General features: G+C 43.6%; 1 protein-coding gene across 27 annotated transcripts in view; it reads left to right on the top strand.

The window, feature by feature from the left end:
• The window catches only part of LOC128017649 (protein NLRC3), a 228,406-nt gene that overhangs the window by 124,878 nt on the left and 80,622 nt on the right, over positions 1 to 22,906 (top strand). For 7 of the 27 annotated variants that reach the window (XM_052603403.1, XM_052603438.1, XM_052603530.1 and 4 more), the window contains one exon: positions 11,223 to 11,396. The exons of 13 other annotated variants lie outside the window; for them this stretch is intronic. In XM_052603403.1, coding sequence (XP_052459363.1) covers positions 11,223 to 11,396 — 174 coding nt within the window. Of the gene's footprint in view, positions 1 to 9,865; positions 10,040 to 10,671; positions 10,846 to 11,222; positions 11,397 to 22,906 lie in introns of all 27 variants that reach the window. 7 more of the 27 variants (XM_052603179.1, XM_052603412.1, XM_052603594.1 and 4 more) reach the window with 3 other exon arrangements.

The following is a 22,906-nucleotide window of genomic DNA, read 5'->3' on the forward strand; positions in this document are numbered from 1 at the left end:
ATTTGTTATTTTTCATTGAAATTAAGTTGTGTATATGTAGTAGACTGTGTGTAACACACAAAATACTGATGATCAGGTCAACACCGACAAGTATAAATTTCTACATTCATTTAAAAAAAAAAAAAAAAAAAAAAAAAAAAAAAAAAAAAAAAAAAAAAAAAAACCTGTGCTGGTATCGGATCGGTTCTGAAAAATAAAAAATGGTATTGTTGCATACCTAATCATTACACATTTAAGAGCTCTGCATTATGCCATAAAATAAATCAAACCATATAAAAGGTGGATGAGTGTGAAAGGTAATATTATGAGTGATATAGGTCTAGTTTTCTAACACATATTTACTCTGTCAGCATTGTGACCACATTAATGTCACAAATAAAAGATTAAAACGTACATTTCAGCAGCTCACACACGGACATGAATTATTCACACAAAACAAGGGAAGAGTTTGTCATTTAATGAGATCTGTGTTAAATATCCATTTACATGTCAGCCTTTTGTGAAAATGACTTTTACAAACTCAGATGTGACTCATTTCTGTGAAGGACTACAGAACAAGCCCTGATTCACAACATTAGTGTCCAAACACAGAAATAAAAGAGGGTCTATATATCAGATCAGGATCTGAAGACTATAATAAACACAAATCCAGCTCTAGAGCATGAGATCTCACAGTCAGCTCAAAACAATGATGTGCAGGACACCACTGATGATCTTTATGATTGTGAAGGACAGGGATGGGCAGTATTTCAGATACATGTATTTAAAATACGTATTTGAAATACAAAATACTATTTTGTATTTTGTATTTTAAAGCCTTTGGAAAAAAATCTAATGTAATTTGTATTTAAATACATCTAAGACGAGTATTTTTGTATTTTCAAAATACTCAAAATACTTTGAACCAGTCAACCTCTTTATCAGGGTGCTGTTTTCATGCATCAACTAGTTCAGACCAAACACGCCCCTCCCCCCCAACCCCAACATTTTATCCACGTGAGCCGCAGCTGTACAACCCAACCTTGGATCGGCAACTTTTCTGGAATAAAGTGAGGATGTGCTACTTGTTGATTAAAGTAGCTTGTCAAATGTGTTTGAATCATTAACGTAACTGCATGTTAGGGATGGGTGATATCATATGACAATATCGTAGATTTGTAGTGATGGTGTCAGGAAAGGGAACAGGACCCAACTGCGGTAGAATGAATGAGACGTTTCTTATTGAGAAACTCAGAGGACTTAATCCGTTGGAGCACGAGACAGTCAACACTTTGCATAAACAGCCGGCTTGAAGATCCCTACGGCGATAGCTGCACAGCGGCGAGGAACAGGTGGCAGATCAGCGCTGGAAAGCCGAAGCGTCCGAAGGCAATGCACAGGTGAGTCGAGACAGCCGCCTGGTTGATGTGGACTACTGAGTACATGGAGAAGAAAAAAAAAAAAAAAAAAACAGGAACAGCAGGTCGACTAGATAGAGAAAAGACACAAAAACGGAATCAGGCAAACTATGACAAGCAACAAGAAGCTTACTGTAGCACGCTTACGGACTGACACAAGATAGCAAACACAAGGGTATGATAAAGGGAAGATAATCAGAGTAAGACAGGGTGCAGGTGAGGGAGAAAGCGTTAACAGGGATAACAAGAGGGGCGGAGAAAACATAGCGGGAATAGTGAAACACCTGGCGAGCCAGCAAAACCCAAATCATGTGCTCCAGGACAGAAAAAGCCTCAGCCCCCACTGAGATCATGACAGTACCCCCTCCCCCAGGAACGCCACCAGGCGACCTAAGGAAGGGGCTTACCATGCGTACGGCGGAAGTCGTCGATCAGCGGCCGATCCAGAATATCCCGAGCTGGGACCCAACTCCTCTCCTCCGGACCGTAACCCTCCCAGTCCACCAGGTATTGAAAACCCCTGCCACGACGACGAACATCTAGTAATCTCCTAACAGAATATACAGGAGAACCATCCACTAGACGAGGGGGAGGGGGGGCAGGGGAGGAACTGTTGGTATTAAGAGGGGATCTTAAAACTGGTTTAACCCTGGATACATGGAAAACAGGGTGAACCCGACCAAGAGAGGAGGGTAACTTGAGCCGTATCGCAACCGGATTAATGACCTTGGTGATCTGGAATGGGCCAATGAACCTGGGTGCCAATTTGCGAGAGACAGCCCTGAGAGGCAGGTCCTTGGTAGACAGCCATACCTTCTGACCACAGACATAACGGGGTGCTGGGATCCGGCGGCGATCAGCCGCTGCCTTGGTCCGCCTAGAGGCCTGGACCAGGGCCTTCCTAGCCTTCCTCCAGATGCGACGACATCTTCGAACAAAGGCTAGGGCAGACGGAACTGCAGCATCGGGTTCCTGAGAGGGAAATAAGGGAGGAGAGTAACCAACAGAACATTCAAAGGGTGACATACCTGTGGATGCAACTGGAAGAGTATTATGGGAATACTCAATCCAAGTGAGCTGTTGGCTCCAGGAGGCAGGGTTACGGAATGCCAGGCAGCGGAGTACTCGCTCGAGATCCTGATTGGCTCGTTCACACTGACCATTGGTCTGGGGATGAAATCCTGATGACAGACTTGTAGAGGCCCCAATCTGTCGACAAAATTCTTGCCAAAACCGGGAGACAAACTGGGGACCCCTGTCAGAGACTACGTCCACCGGAAGGCCATGGATACGGAAGACTTGGTCAATTACCAGTTGAGCGGTCTCCTTGGCAGAGGGGAGTTTGGGTAGGGGCACAAAATGAACCGCCTTAGAAAAGTGATCCACCACTGTGAGAATAACAGTGTTACCACTCGAGACAGGCAAGCCGGAGACAAAATCTAAGGCAATATGTGACCAGGGGCGAGAAGGAATGGGCAAAGGTTGAAGTTGGCCAATGTAGGAACGGTTAGAGACCTTGTTTTGGGCACAAACTGAACAAGCCAATACAAACTGCCTGACATCCTGGCCCATTGAGGGCCACCAAAATCGCTGACGGATGGCAGCCAGAGACCTCCTGATTCCTGGATGGCAGGTGACCTTAGATTCATGACCCCACTGAAGGACCTCAGGGCGTAACACTGCCGGCACGAACAACCGACCCGCCGGGCACTCAACTGGTACTTCCACCCCTCGCCCGGCCTCCTCCACCCGCCGCTCGATGTCCCAGGAGAGAACCTCCACCACCATTCCATCCGGGAGTATGGTCTCAGTAGGCACCTCCTCCCCCGGGCGCTCAAACTGACGGGATAGAGTATCAGGTTTGACCTTCTTAGCCCCAGGCCGGTACGAAAGGGTGAAGTTAAAACGGTCAAAGAAGAGTGCCCAGCGGGCCTGGCCCGGACTCAACCTCTTGGCTGAACGGATATATTCTAGGTTCTTATGATCCGTCCAGACCAAGAAGGGCAGTGCCGACCCCTCCAACCAGTGGCGCCACTCACCCAAGGCCAACCTCACCGCCAGCAGCTCATGGTTACCTATGTCGTAGTTTCGTTCAGCCGGGTTAAGGCGATGGGAAAACTATGCACAAGTGTGCATCTTCCCATCCTTACTGGAGCGCTGGGACAAGACCGCGCCTACCCCAACCTCCGACGCGTCCACCTCAACAATGAATTGCCGTTTAGGATCTGGAACAGAGAGAACAGGAGCAGAGATAAACCGGGACTTTAAATTATCAAAGGCCTCCTGAGCCGGAGTACTCCAGGTGAACGGTACCTTAATGGAGGTGAGCGCCGTTAGGGGTGCAACTACCTGTCCAAAATTCCTGATGAATCGCCGATAAAAGTTGGCAAAGCCCAAGAACCGCTGCAGAGCCCTCCTGGAGTTGGGGACTGGCCACTTGGCGACAGCCTTGACCTTGGCTTGATCAGGCTTGATCTCCCCCTCTGAGACTATAAATCCCAGAAACGAAACAGACGGCATGGAACTCACATTTCTCCGCTTTGACATATAGCTGATTCTCAAGAAGCCATTGGAGGACCTGGCGCACGTGCTGAGTGTGTACCTGAGGGGATGGAGAAAAGATGAGAATATCATCAAGGTACACAAAGACAAACCTATTAATCATGTCTCCCAACACGCTATTGACCATGTCCTGGAAGACAGCCGGAGCATTAGTAAGCCCAAACGGAAGGACCAGGTATTCATAGTGTCCCGTAGGGGTATTGAAGGCTGTCTTCCACTCATCGCCCTCACGAATACGGATGAGGTGATAGGCGTTGCGGAGGTCTAATTTAGTGAAGACCTTGGCTCCCTGCAAAAGTTCAAAGGCAGATGACATTAATGGCAAGGGGTACCTGTTCTTTATAGTTATGTCATTTAACCCTCGATAATCAATGCAAGGATGCAGAGAGCCATCCTTCTTCTTAACGAAGAAGAACCCAGCGCCGGCAGGGGAAGATGAGTGGTGGATGACTGACTCCATGAAACAATTTGACTGCGGGACCAATCCACATGAGGGCTGTGCTGAGCCAACCAAGGATGCCCCAAAACAAGTTTGGCATGAGGAGACCTCAGAAGGTACAGCACAACGGACTCATGGTGATTGCCCGAAACGACAAGACTTACACGAGGAGTGGTGTGGGTGATGGCGGCGACCAGCTGACCAGAAAGACCCCAGACTGTGATAGGAGAAGGAAGAGAGATGGCTGGAATGCCCCAGTTCTTTGCAGTGCAGTAGTCCAGGAAACTGGCTTCAGCGCCAGAATTAATAAGAGCCTTACATGAGTGATCTGAGCCCTGGTACTTGATGGTGGCAGAGAGCTGGGTATGTGACTGAGGGGAGATAAGGGAAGAAACGACCACTAGGACTCCCCGGTTAACTAGTGGGCTCTGGCTTTTAATGGACACGACTGAACAAAATGACCTGACCCTCCACAATACAGACAGAGGCCCTTCGCCAGCCTATGTTGTCTCTCCTGGGCAGACAAATGCAGTCGCCCCAGCTGCATGGGCTCATAATCCATCTGGGGTGATTGAGGCGGTTGTTGAGTGTTGAATGGCTGGGTATCTTCTAGCCCCCAAGATGAACAGGAAGTCAAACGTCGTTGACGTAAATGAAGACGGCTCTCAACACGAATGGCCAGATCAATAAAACCCTCCAGGGTCTTGGGCAGCTCGTGTGTCGCTATCTCATCCTGAATATCAAAACTCAGACCCTCCCGAAACATAGCCCGCAGAGCCTCCTCATTCCAACCACAAGAGGCCGCTAGAGTCTTAAACTGGATGGCGTACTCCGTGACAGAACGCCCACCTTGACGGAGCCGTGCGAGTCTTAAAGCAGCCTCATCCCCCTTCACGGAGCGATCAAACAACTTCATCATTTCACAGCGAAAATCCTCAAAGTTAGAACAAAAATGGGCCCTTGCGTCCCAAACAGCCGTTCCCCAGTCGCGAGCTTTTCCCGTCAGCAGTGTGATGACATAAGCGATCTTCAAACGCTCTGTAGCGTAACGGCGCGGTTGCAGCGCGATCACCAACGCGCAGAGACAGAAAGGCACGACATGAATTCGGGTCTCCGTCATACAAGGGCGGATTATTAGTGTGCGGCTCAGGCTCGAGCTGAGCGAGAGGCTGGGAAACCACCGGGGCGGCGGATGACAAAACACTTTGTAATTCACGGAAGCGATCACTTATTTCGGCCATTTGGGTAGTGAGTGTCTCTACCTCCTGAGCGGTGGACGAAAGCTGGCTGGCTTGGTGGCCGAGGAGAGCGCCTTGATGAGCGATAGCCGATCGAACGAACTCTTCACCCGCTGGATCCATCTTTGGTCAGTCCGTACTGTCAGGAAAGGGAACAGGACCCATCTGCGGTAGAATGAATGAGACGTTTTTTATTGAGAAACTCAGAGGACTTAATCCGTTGGAGCACGAGACAGTCAACACTCTGCATAAACAAATTAATAGGTTTGAAGATCCCTACGGCGATAGCTGCACAGCCGCGAGGAACAGGTGGCAGATCAGCGCTGGAAAGCCAAAGCAACCGAAGGCAATGCACAGGTGAGTCGAGACAGCCGCGTGGTTGATGTGGACTACTGAGTACGAGAGGCAAAGCAGGGAGAAGAAAAAAAAAAAAAAAAAAAAACAGGAACAGCAGGTCGACTAGATAGAGAAAAGGCACAAAAACGGAGTCAGGCAAACTATGACAAGCAACAAGAAGCTTACTGTAGCACGCATACGGACTGACACAAGATAGCAAACACAAGGGTATGATAAAGGGAAGATAATCAGAGTAAGACAGGGTGCAGGTGAGGGAGAAAGCGTTAACAGGGATAACAAGAGGGGCGGAGAAAACATAGCGGGAATAGTGAAACACCTGGCGAGCCAGCAAAACCCAAATCATGTGCTCCAGGACAGAAAAAGCCTCAGCCCCCACTGAGATCATGACAGATGGTATAAATTGTGAATCGATGGAACTTTTTCTAAATCTTTTACATAGGACTTTCCGTTTTCTCTTTAGCTTTGTGCAGTTGAAGCCTTGTTTATACTTTCGCAATTCGCATGGCTCTACGCCATGAACCTGCTTAGGGCCGTTTCATAGTCAACGCATCTGTACGCATATGCGTCCCCGAGGCTACGCATCGTTACGCTTCGGCCGCCATTATGTGTCGGTGCGTAGCCAAATGTGTCGTCCTAGTTTTTGATACGCGACGCGCCGATAAACGCAAATACTATGCGTTGTCGGTGGGGGCTACATTGCAAGTATTGTACATTAATTCAAGTATATTGTGTTTACAGAAGAAGAAGGTTTGAATAGAATGGCGGGCGAAGAGGAAAAATTATGCGAACTTGGGCGACCATACCACCGTCTATCTCTGCATTGCCTTTGTTGCCGCCGATGTAAAATCAACAACAGAATACACTCCTCTTTAGAAAAATGTGCTTTTTGTGATCTGAATATCACGCGACCCGACTCTACTAATATCACCCGACTCTACTACCCCCTGTTGCGTGAGCGGTGTATTGCATACACGCATCGCCCGTGACGCTTGCGTCCACTATTTAGACTATGAAAGGGAGCGCGTCGCTCGCGTTGCTCGCGTCGCTCGCGTTGCTTGCTCGCGTTTCTCGCGTTGACTATGTAACGGCCCTTACTGTGTGCGCTCCTCAGTAAACCTTCAAGGTTTATTATGCTTGACGTGCTCTCCATTGTATAATTCTGTGAAACGACAGAAGGTGACTCTGAGTAATTGTTCTCCAAACCACGAAAAAACTGCGATGAGAGGAAGTAGTTTGCTGAATAATTTGTCAAACATCTCTTATACTATGTCAAACACTCGTCTCTTGAGAAGTTTAGTTTCTATTAAACCCTAACCAAATAATCAAGTTAAAACCAGTAAACCTGAAATTGTGACTTGTGACATTAGAACAAAACATATTAATATTAGGGATGCACCGAAATTTCGGCCACCGAAAATTATCGGCCGAAAATGGCCTTTTCGGTTTTCGGCCGATAGACTCTTATCACCGAAACAGCACGGCCGAAATGTTGTGATGACGCAAACAGAAACCGCGACCTGCACGTGCACCAGCATAGCGCAGACCACGAGCTCCACGCGACATTCACTTAACACCAGTGAGAACATTCTCTCTCTTCTTACTCCTTTATTCGCTGCACTAAAGCGTCTCCTAACAAAGAGATTAAGACGGATCACGAAGTAAAAACAAAGAAAAGTACAGTCTTCTAAAGTCTGTGAGCACACGTCTCACTGAGATCTTTTCGAATCCTCTGCACTTCATCGCGAATGTGCTTGATCCGCGTTATAAAGACCATTACTTGGATGCGGAAATAAGGCAGCGTGCACAAGAAATGATCCGGGCCGCGCTGGATGCGGAGAACCCGTGTGGAGACGGAGAAGCGCCAAGCGCAGGAGACAGCTCAGAGCGCAGAAAAAAAGACTTGTCTCTGCTCCAGATGAGGGGCATGCACCATCGTTGTCTGATATGTTCAGTGGAATTCTTCAAGAAAGTGCCTCAATTAATAATAATACGTTGGCTATTTTGTTCTTATACACACACACAAACATATATACATACATAATATCAGATTGTAGCCATATTTATGCTAGATTTTCTGCTATATTTCTGCTTTAATTTGATAAAAATGTTTATTTATGCCCTGGCCCTATTTAAATACACTCTCTCAAATATTTCTCAAATGTCAGGCAGATGACAAGCTCAACTGCTCAACAGCTAGATGGTTATCTGTCTGAAGTCCCCATCCCCAGAATTGATAACAGTCTTGCCAACTGGAGAAGTAATGCACTTTCTAGTCCTACATAGAAAATTTTCAAATGCACTTCACCTAAATGCACTTTGTTTTTATGAGAGAACTGTTCATTTTAAAACCTTTCTGCAGGCCAGTAGGCCTGTACATTATTATTAAATATACATGAGTGGGATACATTTTTAGTTTGAATTTTATTTTCTACTGTGCATTGTTGCAATGTGCTTAATAAATATTTGCATCATTTGTAATTATGTATTTTTATGTTTTTTTTTTTTAAATAAGTTATGTAATTGTAATTATTTTTGAAACTTTAATATTAATTTATGCAATTGCAATGTCTTAATTTTAGTAAAGTTAGTACACGGTCATAGCAATAAATGCAACGGTACTAATAATTGGCATATTTTCTTTCGGTGTTTCGGTTTCGGTTTTCGGCCTTGGTTTTCTCTTTTTCGGTTTTCGGTTTCGGCCAAGAATTTTCATTTCGGTGCATCCCTAATTAATATGATAACATATGTATAACACTAAATTGAACAGTACTGTGTTATATATGTTTTTTAATTCATTAATTATTTTATTTAAATTAATGATTGTATTAAACACCTACCATTACTTTATTCATTATTTCTGCTATGCAGGCTCATTTTGTAAATGTAATCATTTTAATATTTTACAAACATGGTGCTTTATGAAAATGTAACTGGACACATTTCTAAATTGTGATTGTGTTTACCCATCTATGCAAATGTTTGTTTATGTAATTAGGTTAATTGTCTGTCTACATCAGTTTAGTGTAGTGATTGTGTGCATATGTGAGGACAATGATGAAAGATAAACCACACTTTTAGTTTTATTGTTCACCAAAAAAATTGTGCCAAATGATTTCTAATTAAAAAAACAAATAATTTAGATAAACTTTATATTTTCTAATTATCTATATAGAAACAAATAAACTTTACATTAATCAAATATAAAAGTTACTATACTACTTGCGTAAAAAAAAAAAAAAAAAAAAAACCTTAAAGGAGTTTGAAATTCAGTTTTGCAGCGGTATCAAAACTGATATTGATAATTGTGAAACCATGCCATATATTGTTACTGTAAAGTAGTTGTATAAACAGTCAGGAGCTCATCTGATCTCAGATCTGAATCAATCTGAAAGATTATAAAACATCATATTGTGATTCAGTGTTCAGATTATGTCATCCTCCGTTCCCTGAGGACAGAAAACTGGCAACACTCTGTAAATGTCTTTATTGTTTTGTTATTTCTTAAATTGTATTTAATCTCTTTTAGATTTTCCGGCTGTAATCTCTCAGAAGAGCATTGTGAAATTGTGTCTTCAGCTCTACAATCCTCAAACTGTGTCCTGAGAGAGCTGGATCTGAGGAACAATGACCTGCAGGACTCTGGTGTAAAGTTTATTTCTGATGGACTGAAGAGTCCAAACTGTCAGCTGCAGATACTGAGGTATTAAGAACATAGAAGAGATCATGTGTGTGTGTGTGTGTGTGTGTGTGTGTGTGTGTGTCTGTAGATGATCTGACTGAGTTTGTGTGTGTGTGTGTGTGTGTGTGTGTGTGTGTGTGTGTGTGTGTGTGTAGATGATCTGACTGTGTGTGTGTGTTCTTGTCTCTTTCAGTCTTGCTGGCTGTAATCTCACTGCTCAGCGTTGTGAGAGGTTGTCTTCAGCTCTTCAATCCTCAAACTGTGTCCTGAGAGAGCTGGATCTGAGGAACAATGACCTGCAGGACTCTGGTGTAAAGTTTATTTCTGATGGACTGAAGAGTCCAAACTGTCAGCTGCAGATACTGAGGTATTAAGAACATAGAAGAGATCATGTGTGTGTGTGTGTGTGTGTGTGTCTGTGTGTGTGTGCAGATACTGAGGTATTAAGAACATAGAAGAGATCATTTACAGTCAACTGATCACAGTGTGTGTGTGTGTGTGTGTGTGTGTGTGTGTATAATGACATGGGTATGACACAGGTATTACAAGGAGAGGGTGACTTATGAGGACATAAGCCATGTCCCCATTTTTCAAAACACTTATAAATCATACAGAATGAGTTTTTTTTTGAGAAAGTAAAAATGCACAAAGTTTCCTGTTAGGGTTAGGGTTAGGGGTAGGGTTGGTGAAGGGCGATAGAATATACAGTTTCTACAGTATAAAAACCATTACACCTATGGGATGTCCCCACTTTTCACAAAAACAAACATGTTTGTGTGTGTGTGTGTGTGTGTGTGTGTGTCTGTAGATGATCTGTGTGTGTGTGTGTGTGTGTGTGTGTCTGTAGATGATCTGTGTGTGTGTGTGTGTGTGTCTGTAGATGATCTGTGTGTGTGTGTGTGTGTGTGTGTTTGTGTGTGTGTGTGTGTGTGTGTGTGTGTGTGTGTGTGTGTGTGTGTGTATGATCTGACTGTTGGTGTGTGTTCTTGTCTCTTTCAGTCTTGCTGGCTGTAATCTCACTGCTCAGTGTTGTAAGAGATTGTCTTCAGCTCTACAATCCTCAAACTGTGTCCTGAGAGAGCTGGATCTGAGGAACAATGACCTGCAGGACTCTGGTGTAAAGTTTATTTCTGATGGACTGAAGAGTCCAAACTGTCAGCTGCAGATACTGAGGTATTAAGAACATAGAAGTGTGTGTGTGTGTGTGTGTGTGTGTGTGTGTGTGTGTGTGTGCAGATACTGAGGTATTAAGAACATAGAAGAGATCATTTACAGTCAACTGATCACAGTGTGTGTTTGTGTGTGTGTGTGTGTGTGTGTGTGTGTGTCTGCAGATACTGAGGAATTAAGATAATAGAATAAATCATTTACAGTCAACTGATCACATTGTGTGTGTGTGTGTGTGTCTGTAGTTGATCTGTCTTTGTGTGTGTGTGTCTGTAGATGATCTGTCTGTGTGTGTGTGTGTGTGTGTGTGTGTGTGTCTGTAGTTGATCTGTCTCTGTGTGTGTGTGTGTGTCTGTAGATGATCTGTCTCTGTGTGTGTGTAGGTTGTCTGGCTGTATGGTGACAGAGGAAGGCTGTGGTTATTTGTCTTCAGCTCTGAGTTCAAACCCCTCACACCTGAGAGAGCTGGATCTGAGCTACAATCACCCAGGAGAATCAGGAGTCAAGCTGCTCAAACACAAACTGCAGGATCCAAACTATAAACTGCAGATACTCAAGTATGTCAAACACTAATACTGACGTACTGAACATGTGTGTGAAGGATGCAGATCTACATTAAATTATGTTTTATTAACAACATTTGGGAGGAGCTTGTTCAGAATGATAAACCAGTTTAGCGCAGGTGTAACTCATTTTTATAATTAATTCAATTAACACGCTAATTCAAATATATATGAATTATGAACAACAGCCAACTGACCTCCGTCCCATGACAGCTTTTGCCCCAGTCGCTACAATATCCAAAATCCAAAATTTTCCCTTCTGATAATGAGTTTGGAACCCCATCACGATCCCCACCACTGGCCCAAAAGCCGATGAGACCCAAGTTTTTATCCTGATGACTTTGCTTGCACTGCCAGAAAGACATCCTTTTCACTCACCAGCATCCTATTTTGTCTCAGTCATAGCAACATTCCTCCAATCAAAAAGTGGACATTTTTGGTCTGAGACAAGCGCTGGTTAATGCACACGTACAGTTTCACCAGTTAATAACCAAAGCGTAGCTTTATTCTTTTGTACGTCTCTTTGTCCGTCTCTTTGCAGTCAGCTAACCCTCCAAAACAGTCATTTGAGTCATCAGCGAGCCTGAGCCGTGCTCCAGATTCCACCGCTGCAAAACCTCTTTCTCCTCCCTCCTCTGTTCAGTCTTTTCCTCCATCTCTCTCTACATCTTTCTGTGTCCTGCAGCTCCTGTAACAGATGCTGGCGTGAGGCTGCCTCCACCAGCGGCTCAAGCCTGTACTCCTCCTCCATCCCTTCTTCACTTCTCTCTGTGTTCCTCCTCAACCACAAGGAGTCAATCCATGTGTGACACTGTCTCCACAACCTCTGGTTTTTCTCTCCCAATTCTGGGTCTCAGTTCACTCAGAAAATGATGCGTTAAGAGCTGGGGGTGTGAAAACTTTTTGAATTTGAAGATCAGGATAAACTGAACAAATTTTGTCTTCTGGGAAACATGTGAGTATATTCTGTAGCTTCTGAAGTGCAGTGCTAAATAAAAAAAATCTATATTATATTTAGGCAAAATAAGAAAAATGTACACAAATGTACACGTTCAAAGGTTTACACACACGGCTCTTGATGCATGGTTTTTCCTTCTGCAGCATCAGTGAGTGTTTGATCCTTTTTCTGTGATTTCCGTATTTTCTGACCTCTGAGGAACGACCCATGTGATTCGCGTAGATCCGAGTTGTTTTTTTTTTTTAGGGGTGTGTTAAGGTTGGTTACATCATGAAGATTGAAATCGCACAAATGGCCTTAAGCTAAATAATGGACGCAATGGTCCTGAGAGCTCTGCACGAGCTCGCGTCGCCATCTGCAGGACAGTTAAAGTGTTCAAATGATTCAAAGCACCAAACACGAGCAGAATCAGCACTGTAACGTGTTACTCGACTCAGTGACTTTTTATGAATGTATGAATTTGAGATTGGTAGTGCTGTCATAAATTCACAACGCTTGTGCTGTAATTATATAATAGACTGTAGTGTGACGTGCTACATGTCTGCTGTTACAGTACTGTTTTTAATTGTGATTCACTGTTAGCGCTGCGCTTGATTTGAGCCACAACATTTGTCATTAGAAACTTTATAAATCTGTTGTTGTTTACAAAGAAGTTTCAGTGTCACAATCCTTCAGAAATCATTCTAATATGCTGAATATTGCTGCTCAATAAACATTTCTCATTATTATCAATGTTAGAAACAGTTTTGCTGCTTATTATTTTTTGTGGAAACAATGATACCACTCAAACATTAATATTTAAAAAAGAGAGCAAAATTAATAATGTATTTCATCGTGCATGAAAGTGACAAAAAGTGAGTGAAGATATTTAAAATGATTTTTATTTAATAAATGCATTAACACAATTAATTAATACATTTAATAAATGCAAATAAATATTGTTCATTAAAAGTGCATCTTCATTTCAACACAAAATATGAAGCAGTAAAATTGTTTTCAACATTGATAATAATCAGAAATGTTTCTTGAGAGTCAAATAAATTGTAATGGTTTCTTAAAGATCATGTGACACTGAGAACTGGAGTAAATTAAATTAAAATTAAATTAAATGTATGCATTTAGCAGACGCTTTTATCCAAAGCGACTTACAGTGCATTCAGGCTATCAATTTTTACATATCATGTGTTCCCGGGGAATCGAACCCCCAAACTTGCGCTTGCTTGCTTGCTAGTAATGATGAAGAAAATTCTGCTTTGCATCACAGGAATAAAATTACATTTTATAATGTATTAAAACTTTTGAGCAGGGTCATTTGTATCAATTCAACTATTATTTTCTCTTGTGCACTATAAAGAATCAGCCCACTTTAAAATAATCACATTTTGTTGCTTTGCATTCTGAAATGTAGACGGACACATTTTATTAAATCATTAAATTAAATTATTAAATAGATTTTTAAATTAAATTAAATTGCAACTTAGATGTGAATAGTTTTTTTTCTGTCTTTCAGGATATATCTGTGTGCACAGACAGTTTTTTGTTTTGTTTTTTGTCTTGTCAAAAGCAGGAATTAAAAGTTCAGTTCAGTATATGTTAATGTTGGATATTTTCTTGAGTATGTAACTATTACACACATCTTTAAGACTTGAGGACCACACGATCAGTGACAGCAACACTGAGCAAAATGAAGCTGTCACGCATTTTAAACCTTTTAACAACAGAACGAAAACAGCAGAAATGAGTAAAATTATCAAATACACCCATCAAGTGCATGAGTTCAGAGGAAAACATCTACAGAGAACAAAACAGCCCTGATGAAGGTTGAAAAAACAACTTAAAGACAAGAGTCAAGCTGCATTTATTTGTCATTTGCATAGTTAACACTGGGGAAAACTGGTCATTGAAATGCTTGTGATGAGACCAAGACATACTGTTGCGTTCACTATGTCACGGGTGTTCATAATGTAACGCAGGATAATAGGTGGGAGGTTTCACTTACCTGATTGAAGCATGGACCAGTCAAATCCCAAACAGGTGTGTTAAATCCAGTAATGAATGAGCGCGGGCTATACGTGGGAGCGAGTATTCATTTTGGCATGTTGTCTCGTCAGGAGAGATGCGCCACCGGTAAGCTGCTGTTTTTATCTATTGAGTTTGTTGTCTGTTGCGTTACTGCTGTGCTGCCGTTATATGTGTGCGGTTTGTATGATTGATAACTGTTACTTTGGTCACGCTGATAAAACCTTGTGTGCGATCTGATGTTTAATATTGTCGGCTCGATAGTATTCGTGGCTATAAAAAGGCAAATGTTTGAAATTGGAGCGTTTCACTGTCACACGAGTTACTTCCTGTTTGCGGTGCTGGATGGGTAATGTAGTTGATCACTTTACATTTTGTAATGGATTACTATGCTCAGCGATGCCACTTAGAACTATACTCACTGTTTTTCACTTTGAGCCAACAGACTGAGAACGCTATTGGTTTAATGTGTAACATTGAAATTGTATATTTGGTGTGTGTGAATTTGTTGCATTTCTGTGTTAATATGCATGTGCTTAGTATTTAAACTAAATGGCTACACAAAGTATATTATGATATTTATAAGATTAAATACTGACTATATTGAAATTTATATTTTATTTATATTTGTATATATTATATTATGTAATCTATATTTATATTTATATTTTATGGTTATCAGTATTGTTTACATTTATAACCTCTCTATTTCTCCAGGTTTATAACCTGCTGCTGATATTTGTGGACTAATCAACTGTAATTAAAAATGAACCAAGAATAAATAAAATCCACTACGAGTTGTAACAACGTGTCCTCTCCTGACGCCCCGTTCGGTGGGGATATTCTTAAAGAACCGAACAGTTATAAACCGCGGCCCACTGCACTGAACTGAATGCAGCAAAAAACAGCCACGGACTGCTTCATTAAGGAAGCTCAATCAACCCAGGATCAGCTGGCCTCTCACTTCTTTGACTGACCCCAAGTTTATCATTAATCAAACTGCCCGTTGATCAAGGATAAAGGAGCTCGTGTGCACATTGGCATTGACGTCTCTCCAGTCAACACAAAGGGAGTAACAATGGCAGACTTGGAAAAGCTTAAAAGTGTGCGATCAAGAGCACAGGCTTCATTCACCAAAAGGGCTCATACTCTCACCAAACCGGGACTCTTGGAACCGACTGAAGTTCTCAGTCAATGGAAGATTTTCAGGACAGACTTTTTTATAGATGCGGGACATGTTTATGCTGAAGCCCTGAGAGAGTCAACGGATGAGGAGGTCATAGAATCTGCAAACCAAATTGATGAAAAGACAGCGGAGTGTGAGAACAGGTTCCTCGAGGTAAAGAATGCCACCCAGGAAACCTTTTGGACCAGCTATGCAGAGGAGGTGTTTTTTAAGCAGGTCAAAACAGCTGAGTCGGCCATTACTCAGGCAGAGGAAGAGGAAGTTAACCCTTGGAAGTCAGTCAAAGACCGTAGGCTAAGAAATAGAGGTCTTGAGAGAGAGGTCATTGAACTCAGTGAAATGCTAGTAGAGTGGAAGGAGTTGGTTCCTGGTTCGAGGGCATTAGATCTCAGGACACACCACAAGACACTAAAGAAGAGGGTCCTGGCGTTGTCTGACAAACTGGAGGAGGACGAAGCAGACCAAGTGAAGGGTAGAGAAAGAAACCTGGAAGATGAAAGCAGCGCAGTTGGTGATCCGATACGAGATGCTCCTTTCATCTCTTTCCCTGACATATCTGCCGATCGCCAGCTGAAGCCCAAAACGTATGCGGGGGCATTGAACATGAACACACAGCCCCTCTCACAGCAGAGCAGCCCGGAAAGGACCAAAGGAAACTTTAATCTCAAGCCTCAAATCAGCCTTGAAAGAGCACGGCTACCGACTTTCTCTGGTGACATGAGGGACTATTACCGCTGGAAGACTGAGTGGGAGGACCTACAAGAATTGGGTAACCCACAAGGTGTGGAATGTATAAAAAAGTTCCACTTATTAAATAGTCTCCACGAAAAGGTCAAGAAGGATCTCGTCCTATCTAGCTGTGGATCCGCCGACGATATGTTCAGGCTGCTGGACAGCAAATACGGGAACAAAGCAAAAATAGTCCTAATGATCACCAGCGAAGTCCAGTCTCTTCCCCCTGTTAAAGGAAACAATCCAAGAAGAACCATTGAACTGATCCAGGCTGTTGAAAGAGCACTGTACAACCTCCAGATTCTTGGTGAAGAGGATGCTGTGAAGAACCGTGTTGTTGAAAGCAAGCTTCCCAGCGAACCCTCACTCCTCCTCAACCCCTGTGAGAATTGTGTGGAATAGTAGCCAAGAGTTCCGAGGCATAAGTCTAAATGATCTCCTTCACAAGGGTCCTGATGTACTCAATCCCATCAGAGGTGTCCTTCTGAGGTTCAGGAGTGGACTCCATGCCGCACTGGGTGATGTAAAAAAGATGTATAACTCAGTGTGGCTGAAAGATGATGAAGTTCACCTCCACCGCTTTCTCTGGAGAGACTACCCTGAGGACAACATTGAGGAGTTTGCAGTCGTCAGAGTAAATATCAGCGATAAAACAACAGGATGTATTGCCCAAGTTGCAATGAAAGAGACAGCCAACCTTCCTCAGTTTGCTGATATGATTGAAGAACGGCGAGCTCTGACTGAGGACAGCTATGTGGATGACATCCTGACCTCACATGATGACCTCAAGACACTGGAGAGGATCACCAAAGGGGTGGAGGAGATTTTGAGAGCGGGAGGCTTCTTCCTGAAACCATGGGTTCTGTCACGCCAAAGTGGGAGGAGTGGAGCCCCTTCTGAAACAACTGTACCCACGACCCTCGTACTGCCCAACCAAATGCATGATGGGGAGAACAAAGCGCTTGGGGTCGGTTACGAACCTGAGACAGACAAGCTCCGGTTGCTAACTTCTATCAACTTCTCTAAGAAAAGAGGGAAAATGAGGACAGGATTTAATCTGAGCATGGAGGATGTCAGAGAAGGAACACCAAATCCCCTTACCCGATGCATACTTCTTAGCCAGATTGCCGCATTATACGACCCGGTTGGTCTTGCCTCACCAGCCAAACAGAGGGGAGTGATGTTGGTACGAGAATCATTCCAGGAAGCTGGCAAGGACAACCTATTTAAAGACACATGGGATGCCCCTCTCTCACTGAAACTTAGAGAAGCCGCAATAACGCTCTTTGAAGAATTTGTGAGACTTGGCCAGGTAAGGTTTGAGAGAAGCCTCACGCCTCCTGGAGCCATAGGCCCACCGACAGGGATCACGTTCTCAGATGGAAGCGAATCCTCCTATGGAGCCGTACTCTACCTGCGGTGGGAGAACCAAGACAAGGTTGTAATGAAGTTGGTGGAATCCAAGGCTAAACTCACCCCTCTCGACCAAAAAGGAGATGTGATCAAAGCAGAACTCTGTGGCGCGGTCTTCGCTACCCGCCTAAAAAAGTATTTTGAGAAGCACTGCCACATTAAAGTTAAGCAATGGATTCACTTTGTGGACAGCCAAACAATCCTGGCAGCCATCCAAAAGGACAGCTACGGCTTCCAGACCTTTTTCGCAAATCGAATCGGTGAGATTCAGAAAGCCGGACATGTGGAAGATTGGAGGTGGATTGAAGGCAGACGAAACATTGCTGACATTCTTACCAGAGGTGCAACTCCGGAGGAACTTGATGAAGGGTCAGAATGGCAGCAAGGCCCTGAGTTCCTGAAATGGCCTAAGACCGACTGGCCTATGAAGATGGCCAGTGAGATTACACCCTCTGCTGCTGAAGATGTGGGAAAACTTCAGCGGAAAGCCTTCTCAGCTGTGATTACCAGGGCCCAGTCAAAAGAAAGAACTGACCTTAACGGCCCTGACATCAAGGCGGACCTCAGACATGGAGTCAACGGTAGATCAACATCACCAGCTGTCCCGGGTGCAACATCAGTGGCAGACAGACAGAGAAGGCCCTGGGCGATTGGTTTGGTACGCCTTGTGAAACCTCAACGCTTCAGTTCTCTGTCTAAGCTGTGTGGTTCCATAGCCTGGACTCGAAGGGCTGCAGAAACCTGGCTGAGAAAATGCCAGGCACCTGACTCCTCAAAGTGGGAGGCAAACTGCTCTATCTTGTCAACTGAGGAGAGAGCGCAAGCTTTCCAAGACCTGGTCCTCGCAGCCCGAGATGGCAGTCAGTTCCTGGACTCAACACTGAACCGCTTGGTGGTCCACAAAGACGAGAGCACAGGAATCCTTCTCTGTGGAGGACGAATCCAGTCCTGGAAAGAAGATGGAACAGCTGTTCCTTTAATTCCATTTCGTTCATGGCTCACAACACTACTGTCAAGAGAAGCTCATGACGAGAACCATGAAGGTGTTGCTGCCACGCTTCTGCGCACCAGGAGGAAGGCATGGATTGTGCAAGGTCGGAGGATAGTAAAGAAAGTTGCAAACAACTGTATTACATGTCGCAAACTGAAAGGGAAGATGTGCCAGCAGATGATGAGTGATCTGCCGCCAGAACGCTCACAGTGTGCTAATCCATTTGAGTATACCACACTAGACCTCTTTGGCCCCTTTGAAATCAAGGATGCTGTCAAGAAAAGAACAGGAAAAAAAGTTTGGGGCATAGTATTCTGTTGCATGGCATCAAGGGCAGTCCATGTGGACCTCGTTGACGACCAATCATCTGAAAGCTTTCTCCAAACTTACTCCCGCTTTGTAGCATTGAGAGGCAATCCCAGAAAATTGTGGTCAGATAGAGGAACCAATTTCATTGGAGCTAAACCTGCCCTACAAGATTTGCATAGGTACTTAGCTACCTTACGGGAAGCATCCATAGAGGACAAAGCCGCCAAGAATGGGACAGTGTGGGCATGGAACTTTCATCCGGCTGACGCACCTCATCGCAACGGGTCTGCGGAAGCTGCAGTTAAGCTCATAAAAAGGGCTCTCACTAGCCTCGGAGGGACAACAAGCTCGCTCACCTGGGGTGAGCTCCAAACCCTCTTCTACCAGGCAGCTAACCTCACAAATGAAAGGCCGATTGACGCTAGGGCACAAGAACAAGAAGACTCTATAGAGTATTTGACCCCCAATACTCTGCTTCTCGGGAGGACCAGGCAAGGGGGAGATACAGGAGGAATTGACTTGTGCACCCATCCCTGGCGCCGTTTCAGATCCATCCAGATTGGGGTGGATATGTTCTGGAAGAAGTGGAGTGAACTGGCCGGACCTAACTTATTCATTCGGCCAAAGTGGCACCAGACCCAAAGAAATGTAGTGATAGGTGACATTGTTTGGATTGCTGATCAAAACGCACTGCGAGGGCAATTCCGGCTCGGACGGATCCAGGCTGTGTACCCTGACAAGAAAGGACTTGTGAGAGACGCAGACGTTAAGACGTGTGCAGGCCCCCCTGCCTCCCTTATAGTTGGGCAACTGAAGAGGAATACTCAGCAGTTGACGTCAGTCATCCTACGGCGAGACGTGAGGAGACTGGTAGTCCTCATCCCTGTGGAAGACCAGTGACTCCTAGACCTCGTCTCTTTGGCCACCAGTTCACCACCACTTGCACCACCATTCACGAAGAATGAAGAGTATATACCCCATATGACCAAACCTGGCAGAACACCACACATCTGTCAGGGGAGGTGTCTGAACAATAACAATGGTGTCCTATTCTTCATGAAAAAAAAAAAAAAAAAAAAAAAAAAAAAAAAGTATATATTATGTGGTGTAATGTTTTGCCTGTGACCGCCTTAAATCACATGATCAGTCGGTCAAGTGGGAGGTGTTGCGTTCACTATGTCACGGGTGTTCGTAATGTAACGCAGGATAATAGGTGGGAGGTTTCACTTACCTGATTGAAGCATGGACCAGTCAAATCCCAAACAGGTGTGTTAAATCCAGTAATGAATGAGCGCGGGCTATAAGTGGGAGCGAGTATTCATTTTGGCATGTTGTCTCGTCAGGAGAGATGCGCCACCGGTAAGCTGCTGTTTTTATCTATTGAGTTTGTTGTCTGTTGCGTTACTGCTGTGCTGCCGTTATATGTGCGCGGTTTGTATGATTGATAACTGTTACTTTGGTCACGCTGATAAAACCTTGTGTGCGATCTGATGTTTAATATTGTCGGCTCGATAGTATTCGTGGCTATAAAAAGGCAAATGTTTGAAATTGGAGCGTTTCACTGTCACACGAGTTACTTCCTGTTTGCGGTGCTGGATGGGTAATGTAGTTGATCACTTTACATTTTGTAATGGATTACTATGCTCAGCGATGCCACTTAGAACTATACTCACTGTTTTTCACTTTGAGCCAACAGACTGAGAACGCTATTGGTTTAATGTGTAACATTGAAATTGTATATTTGGTGTGTGTGAAGTTGTTGCATTTCTGTGTTAATATGCATGTGCTTAGTATTTAAACTAAATGGCTACACAAAGTATATTATGATATTTATAAGATTAAATACTGACTATATTGAAATTTATATTTTATTTATATTTGTATATATTATATTATGTAATCTATATTTATATTTAGATTTTATGGTTATCAGTATTGTTTACATTATAACCTCTCTATTTTTCCAGGTTTATAACCTGCTGCTGATATTTGTGGACTAATCAACTGTAATTAAAAATGAACCAAGAATAAATAAAATCCACTACGAGTTGTAACAACGTGTCCTCTCCTGACGCCCCGTTCGGTGGGGATATTCTTAAAGAACCGAACACATACAGTGACAATAACAAGACATAAAAGACATAGTCATACGTGGAGAGCACTGAGGTTCTTGAGTGACTACAGTGCCCATAAACAGAAAGACATGGAGCGAGCATTATATGCAATGAATAAACTTAAGAGCAGCACACATGCAGATGTATTCCTGAGTAGAGCAATGTCCAAAAAGTCATTATAGAGTGTCACTGATTAACATGAAAGAATATTAAAAAAGTGGCAGTGCAAGTACAATGAAAGTAAACATAAGAGCAGCATGTATTCCTGTTTTAGATGGAGGACAGCTGCTTGTTAAGTAGACTGATGGCTTGAAGATAGAAGCTGTTCTTCAGTCTGGTTGTCCGTGATCAGATGGATCGGAAACGTCTGCCAGATGGCAGTGTGGCAAACAGGTGATGAGCAGGATGAGTGTGGTCCTTGATGATGCTGCGAGCCTTTCTCAAGCAGTGAGTCTGATAGATGTCCTGTAAGGCTGGGAGTTTATGTCCAATAATGAGGTCTGCTGTTCTCACCACTCGCTGAAGAGCTTTGCGGTCCAAGAAGAGCAGTTGCCGTACCATACAGTGATGCAGCTGGTCAGAATGCTCTCTATAGTGCAGCGGTAAAAGTTTGACATGATGTTAGAGGAGATGCCAAACCTCTTCAGTCTCCACATGAAGTGTAGGCTCCAGGAAAGATCCTCAGAGATGTGAATGCCAAGGAACTTGTAGCTCTTAACTGTCTCTACTATCTCTCCATTGATGTGAAGGGGAACATGACCCTCTCTCTGTGATTTCCTGTAGTCTACGATCATCTCCTTGGTCCTGCTGATGTTTAGAGAGAGATTGTTGTCAGCACACCATGCTGTGAGTGCGTTAACCTCATCTCTGTAGGATGTCTCATCGCCATTATTGGTGAGTCCTAGGATAGTTGTATCGTCAGAAAATTTGAGAAAGATGCTGGAGCTATGCATAGCAGAGCAGTCATAAGTGAACAGGGAGTACAAGAGGGGACTGAGTACACATCCCTGTGGGGCACCAGTGCTGAATGTGAGTGAGGAGGATGTGTGATTGCCAATTCTAACCACCTGGGGTCTGCCAGTCAGGAAGTCCAGGACCCAGTTGCATAAGTGACTGTTAAGACCCAGATTTTTCAGTTTGGCTATAAGTTTGTTAGGGATGATGGTGTTAAATGCAGAGCTGTAATCAATGAACAGCATCCGCACATAGGTGTTGTAAGGATCCACCCGCCAGCTCAAATAGCATAATCCAGTGCCTGGTCGAAGGTTTAATGCATATTCAGTCTTTTACTTGCGCTTCTGAATTTATCAGGATTTAGTTTAAATCCTAGTCTAGCTCCATGCTCAATCTGACTCCAATTTCATGTGATCATTACATTTAGACAATGTTTCTATTTAAAAACTGATCACAAAGGTTGATTATGTATCAATTTTGATATTTGATTATTCTGGACTCACTATACTTATAAATTATCTGTTCACTGGGGACCTAATGTCTCTTTTAAGTCTCACGCTAGCTTCACGTGGATCTTACGATCACAAACTCTCCAGTCTGATGCTAGTCAGAGGATGTAGGTAGACTAATACATGTTTTCCCTGCCGCCTAGTGCTTGCTTATGACAAAAGTGTAGTTTATTTAGTCTTTTCCCATACAACTTGCTAACAGCAGTGATAGACAGAAATCAGAAGGTCTCCGATGATGTGCCTACTGCTCCTATCATTCTCGAGCCTTCAGTTTGACCTATCCTAGCCATAGATTTGCGGTAACAAAATCCTCCTCACA

Source organism: Carassius gibelio, chromosome A1 (genome assembly GCF_023724105.1).
Source record: "Carassius gibelio isolate Cgi1373 ecotype wild population from Czech Republic chromosome A1, carGib1.2-hapl.c, whole genome shotgun sequence".
Lineage (NCBI taxonomy): Eukaryota > Metazoa > Chordata > Actinopteri > Cypriniformes > Cyprinidae > Carassius > Carassius gibelio.